General features: G+C 41.6%; 1 protein-coding gene across 1 annotated transcript in view; it reads right to left on the bottom strand.

The window, feature by feature from the left end:
- Positions 1 to 6,663, bottom strand: part of LOC106878996 (uncharacterized) — a 20,722-nt gene that overhangs the window by 13,049 nt on the left and 1,010 nt on the right. The window contains exons 3-11 of the mRNA XM_014928377.2: positions 5,623 to 5,739; positions 4,958 to 5,075; positions 4,273 to 4,338; positions 3,564 to 3,629; positions 3,036 to 3,217; positions 2,299 to 2,375; positions 1,392 to 1,465; positions 1,032 to 1,189; positions 55 to 259 (exon numbers count right to left, since the gene is read on the bottom strand). Coding sequence (XP_014783863.1) covers positions 55 to 259; positions 1,032 to 1,189; positions 1,392 to 1,465; positions 2,299 to 2,375; positions 3,036 to 3,217; positions 3,564 to 3,629; positions 4,273 to 4,338; positions 4,958 to 5,075; positions 5,623 to 5,739 — 1,063 coding nt within the window. The remainder of the gene's footprint in view (positions 1 to 54; positions 260 to 1,031; positions 1,190 to 1,391; positions 1,466 to 2,298; positions 2,376 to 3,035; positions 3,218 to 3,563; positions 3,630 to 4,272; positions 4,339 to 4,957; positions 5,076 to 5,622; positions 5,740 to 6,663) is intronic.

The raw sequence follows: 6,663 nt of genomic DNA, 5'->3' as shown, positions 1-6,663 counted from the left end.
ACATACACACACACACACATAAATATGTATTAAGTAAAAAAAGAAGGGGCTCACTTCAGCATAAGGACCAGCGCAAGCACAGCCCCCTCTTGATTGGATCCCAAAGACATCATTAAGCAGTGCCGTGACGTAATTGTGATGGAGGAATCGGCCAGTCTGCGGGTGATAAATAAGGAAGGAATATATTGGTAATGAGGGGACAGATTGGGTCCCTAAAATTACCAAATTCTTGCATTTCTTCCAGCAGTCGGTGGCTTTTCTGAAATACAAAAAAAGAAAAACATTCACACAAAAACCAGCAAAGCCAGACAAGTGGTGCAGCATGGCCGTGTGGGTAAGAAGCTTACTTAGCAACCATGTGGTTCTGGGTTCAGTCCCACTATATGGCACCTTGGGCAAGTGTCTTGTACAACAGTCTCAGGCTGACCAAAATTTTGTCATTGGACTTGGTTGATGGAAACTGAAAGAAGCCTGTCATATATGTGTATGTGTGTGTGTCTTTGTGTCTGTGTTTGTCCCCCACCACCGCTTGACAACTGGTGTTGGTGTGTTTACATCCCCATAACTTAGTGGTTCAGCAAAAGAGACTGATAGAATAAGTAACAGTCTTAAAAAAAAAACAATAAACACTGTGGTCAATTCATTCAAATTAAAAATTCTTCAAAGTAGTGCCCCAGCATGGCCACAGTCTAATGAATGAAACAAGTAACAGATATTTACGTGTGTGTTTGTGTCTTTTAATCAAGCATAGTGTATCTAGGACTACATGACCTAATGTAGCCTTCACTGTTATAAGATTGCTAAAAGCACTTTGAGGGAGATTTAGTTGCTATTTCAACCAGTCAAATGTAAGATTAGGTTATTTAAAGTATCCTTCCTAAATTGTTGTTTAACCCCAGGTCAGCCCTGATCCAGTAGACCTATGATGAAGAGCTTTCCAAATGTCACCATCCCAACATGATTTTTGGTAAATAATTAATAAAAATACAACAACAAAATTATTTTGGTGTTGGGAGAGTTGAAAGTCTTACTTAAGAAGTTGTTGATCTCTCTGTGCAACGACATCAGTGCCAATAGCCAGCTTCAGCTGCATCACCAAACCGGCACGAATGGAACCGACAATATCAGGAGTTCCACCTTCTTCTCTCATTTCTGGTTCGTGTAGAAAACGGTGGTTCTCTCGACGCACCTGTTATATTTTAAACGTTGGTAGAGTGAGGTGAACAGTAAGGAACAGAAAGAAAAACACAAAAAGTTAAAATCACAAACACAAAATAATATATATACACACACACACACACTCACACAAACCGTGATGCATGAGCAACCACTGGCACACGAGTAAGCAGTTCCACTCATACATCTCAAGACATGCCAAGGAGGATACTCACGAAGAATATTGTGCCTCCACCACAGCCTTCTGGAGTTGAGTTCTTGAAGAGGTACTTCTTGGCAATGAGAATTCCTGGCAGTGAACAGTTACAGAAATAAGGGTTTATGGGATTACAAAATGAAATAAATAAAAAAGGGTACAGAAAGAAACAAAGGATTATATACAGACATACTTTCTTTTTATAAACAGGGTGCGACAGGTAAATTGTTACCATTTTATATTTTTACTTTTGGGTGTGAGAAAAACAGCACCATGACGCAATTCACTCAACCAGAAATTCGGACATATGCTGCACTGCCTGGCATTCACGCCAGAAGGTCAAATATGAACATTTCAGAGTGTTTGGGTGTCAATCTGAGGACATGTACTGAAAGTGATAAAAATCAAACATCCAGTCCACATCATGGTGTTTGGGGTAATCACTAGTGATGGCCACATTATGCCTCCGTTCATCTTCCCACATGGCTTGACACTTCATGCAGAGAGCTACATCAAGTGCCTGGAGGAGGTAGTGCTGCCCTGGGTGAAGAGGGTGGCTGCTGAAAGAACCCATGTCTGGCAACAGGACTCTGCACCATATCACACAAAGAGAACCCAGTCATGGCCATGAGACAATTTCTGTGACCACATCACTGCCAACATCTGGCCACCTAACTCCTCAGACTGTATATATATATATATATATACAGTTTCCGTCTGCCAAATCCACTCACAAAGCTTTGGTCAACCCGAGGCTATAGTAGAAGACACTTGCCCAAGGTGCCACACAGTGGGACTGAACTTGGAACCATGTGGTTGGTAAGCAAGCTACTTACCACACAGCCACTCCAGCGCCTCTAAATATATATATTCATAAAAAACACACATGCCTCTCCCACCACACAACCAAGTTAATCAATACCCACCTGGGGTAGAAATGCCTCCAACGAACTTATGTGGTGAGAAATAAACTGCATCTTTATAGACATAGCGCTGATCTGGTCTGAAAGAAATCAAAGACAGAACCATTGAGAAAGACAGGAAACCCAGAGAGACAAAGAACAGGATCTTGGTGACTATCTATAGAATGCTTACTTAAGCATTTTATAATCTATTCTACATACATATATGTGTATTTATATTTATATAAGGCATTACTACAGAATAATGCCACACACTAGACTTCCCAAATAAACACATTATCGGTAATAAAATGTGTTTATTTGGGAAGTCTAGTGTGTGGCTTTATTCTGTAGTAATGCCCTTATATAAATATAAACGAATAATTATATTCTTGGGAATAGAAATTTGCCTTATGAATTTTTTACACACTAGCTTCCTGATAAAATTCTTGTAAAAGATTTTTATCCCATTATTGAATTTATTAATTACATATATGTGTATATATATGTGTGTGTGTAAAATGGAAATTCAATGTGTGTGTTAATTTACATCTAATATCAACATCATCATCATCTAACATTTATTTCCATGCTGGCATAAGTTGGATGGTTTGACAGGAGTTGGTCAGCAAAGATGAAATCGGTGGAATTTGAACTTGGAATGTAGCGTCAAGGAAAATACTGCTAAGCATTTCGTCCAGCATGCTAACAATTCTGCCAGCTTGTGATGATGATGATGTGTGGCATGGATTGTTACATACCCAGGGACAACTGGATTCATGTCGATGGTGAGGTAGGGGGCAGCTGTGGCATAATCCCAGAACGCCAAAGCCCCATATCTGTGGAGACAGGCAGATACTGCGTCGGCGTTGGTGAGGACGCCAGTGATATTGGAAGCAGCGCTGAAAGAGCCAATCATTTGACAGTTCTTGGTCGAGAATTCCTGAAAATGGTAGAGAGAGCGAGAGAGAGAGTATTAGTGAAGGAGATAGGGTGGAGAATATTGATGGAGTGAGAGAGAGAGAGAAAGTGTGTATTGGTAGAGAGAGAGAGATAGAGAGGGAGTGTATTGTAAAGAGGTAGAGAGAGTGTGAATATTGTTGGAGGGAGAGAGAGAGATAGTGTGTGTGTGTGTGTGTGTGTGTATTGATGTGGAGAGAGAGAGAGAAGAGGGAGATTAAGAGAGAGTGTGTGTGTGTGTGTGTGTGTGTGTGTGTGTGTGTGTGTGTGTGCATTGTTGAGAGGGAGAGAAAGTGGTAAGGATGGAAATTCTGGAGCCGATTGCTTACCTGAAGGTTCCTCTCCAAATCGCCAATATCAACAGAGCCATGGCTGTTTGTCTTGATTTGTATCACCTAAGAACAGAAGAAGATGAAGATTTCACACTCACATACCAGAGAACTTCATAAATACATAAATATACAAATATATATCATTTAACGTCCATTTTCCATGTATGCCTGGGTAGGGCAGTTGACAGGAGCCAGCTAGAAACTACCCGAGGCTTCTGTGTTTGTTTTGGCAGGGTTTTTATTGCTGGATGCCCTTCCAAATATGCCAACCACATTACAGTGTGAACTGGATGCTTTTAACATGGCACCAGCACTGGCAGGGTCACCAAGTAACTCACAAGACAAGGAATTATGAGAAGGGCAGGGCATTTGAGGAGGGGAACTTTTGTCAGAAGATGAAAGGTTAGAGTGTGACAGAGGGACAGGAGCCAGTGCCTTGCCACAACAGAGGGGACATTGGAGGAGGTGATCCAGTATCAAATGATGAAAGGTTAGAGTGTAACTGAGAAATAGGGGGCAGAAATAGGTGTCTTGCTATAGAGGAGGGACATAACTATACAGTAAGAGAGAGAAGTAGAGGGGTGGTCAGGTCTTTTCAGGGACATGTGTGTAACTAAAGAATTTCTACTCCAACATTTAAAACCATTTTAAGAGGTATTTTTCTTTTCCTTCTTCTTCTTCTCGTCCTTAGACTGTCCTCACTTACCTCTGATCCAATTTCTCTCCACGGTAAAAGATTGGAGTGATGCTCAAACGGTCCCGCAAAGATGACCTTGAAGGAAAACAAAAACGAGAATCAATAAATATACAAAACTGTAAATATAGCTATAGGAGTGGCTGTGTGGTAAGTAGCTTTCTTACCAGCCACATGGTTCCGGATTCAGTCCCACTGCGTGGCACCTTGGTCAAGTGTCTTCTACTATAGCCTCAGGCCGACCAAAGCCTTGTGAGTGGAATGAATCAACCCCAGTACTTCTTTATTTAAGCCTGATACTTATTCTGCAGTAAGGGGCAAACATTGACACAAGGACACACACACACATCGTGACTTAGCAGTTCAGCAAAAAGAGATCTGCAGAATAAGTATCAGGCTTAAATAAAGAAGTACTGGGGTTGATTCATTCGACTAAAATTTTTTCGAGTCAGTGCCCCAGCATGGCCGCAGTCTAATGACTGAAACAAGTAAAAGATAAAAGATAAAAGATAAGATTGGCTTTCACCCAATTTCTGTCTACCAAATCCACTCACAAGACTATAGCAGGAGATACTTGCCCAAGGTGCCATGCAGTGGGACTGAACCCAGAACCATGCGGTCAGGAATTAAGTAGCTTAACAAAATAAAATATAGAAAATACCAATAAAAATTTTCTACAAAAGTTATAAGGACTTACAGGGGGTTCCTTAAGGTCCAGTGAGAAAATGAGTTTGTGAACGGCAGCAGTGGTACCACTGCCCACAAATATGACAGCATCATGTTCGCTGGCGTTAGCAGCATTTCGTATGATATCCCTGGAATGAGAAATACAAACATCACATTAGTAATATAGGTTTTGTGATTTTGTTTTATGTCTATTTTTCAATGCCTGCATGGGTTTGATGAGACGGCAGATGTGTGAAGTTTGTGATGAACCACTGGTGGCACACGGGGCAGTTGACCATGCTGGCATGGGTTGGATGGTTTGACTGGAACTGGTAAAGCAACTCAAATATCAGTAGCTATGGTGCTGGTGGCACATAGAAAGCACCCAATCCACTCTGTAATGTGGTTGGTGTTAGGAAGAAAGGGCATCCAGCCATAAAACCCCTGCTAAAACAGACAGAGAAGCCTGGCACAGTCTCCTGTCTAACCAGCTTCTGTAAAACTGGCCAACCCATACCAGCATGGAAAACAGACATTAAATGATGATGATGATGAAAAATGTAAAGAAAACAATGCCTTCGTTAATAATAATAAAAAACCCCATAAAAATTATAATTTCCATTTCATCGATGCTCTACAAATCTCAGGAAATTTAGAAAGAGATTGATTCTCCAAGACGGTGGTGCCATGACTTACCTTGCTTCGTGTCGATACAAAGTGGTCTGCAGGGAGGTTATGCTGGTGGTGGTGTGAGTATTTCCATAGTCGGGTAACACTTCATTCCTTACGTATTCTTCAATGAAAGACAGAGCTCTGGAATGAAACAGGGAAGGCATCGTCTTTTAATAACTTACTTCATTGGTCTCTTCTATTGAACTGCTAGGTGACAGGGACAAAAGCAAACTAACAACAAACACTGGAAGAAGCGGTCTGAGGATGGCAGAGCAAAGGAGCACTTTGTCGCTTACGACGACGAGGGTCCCAGCTGATACGGTCAATGGAACAGCTTGCTCGTGAAATTAACATGCAAATGGCTGAGCACTCCACAGACACGTGTACACCCAACGTAGTTCTCAGGGAGATTCAACATGACACAGAGTATGATATGGCTGGCCCCTTTGAATTACAGGTATTACTCCTTTTTGATGAAGGAGGTTGTGACAAGGGTCCTGGACCTTTTCACTTTGAAGGTCTTCCATAGGGCCTTCACAAAGGGGCTGGAACACAACACAAAGTGCATTGAAATCAGAGGACCCTACGTTGAAGATTAGAGTTTTGTACTTGTTTGAAATGAATAAATGTCTCTCCCTAAAAAAAAAGTCAGGCAACTTCTAGAATGCATCTTGTGTATGTATGTGTATGTGTTGATAGACGGACAGTTAGACTAATAGACAGATGGACATGTGTGTGTGTAGGTTTCTCCTTGTCCTGACTGCACATGATAGCTGTAAACAAGAGTCACTGTAATGCAAGAGGTGTCCTTCATTTCCGATCTTCCGCAAAAACATGTCTGGCCATGTGGAAACATTACTTTGCTTGGAAAGAGGTGAGGGTTGGTGACAAGAAGGGGATCCAGCCGTGGAAAACATCTCCTTCAAACAAATTCCATCTGACCCGTACAAACTCAGAATACTATGACGGTGATGATGATGATGGTGGTGGTGGTGGTGGTGGTGGTGGTGGTGCTTAAATATACTGATTGGTGTGTGTGTGTGTGTGTGTGTGTGTGTGTGCTGA

Source organism: Octopus bimaculoides, chromosome 30, assembly GCF_001194135.2.
Source record: "Octopus bimaculoides isolate UCB-OBI-ISO-001 chromosome 30, ASM119413v2, whole genome shotgun sequence".
Classification (NCBI taxonomy): domain Eukaryota; kingdom Metazoa; phylum Mollusca; class Cephalopoda; order Octopoda; family Octopodidae; genus Octopus; species Octopus bimaculoides.
This window is presented reverse-complemented; position numbering and strand designations above follow the sequence as displayed.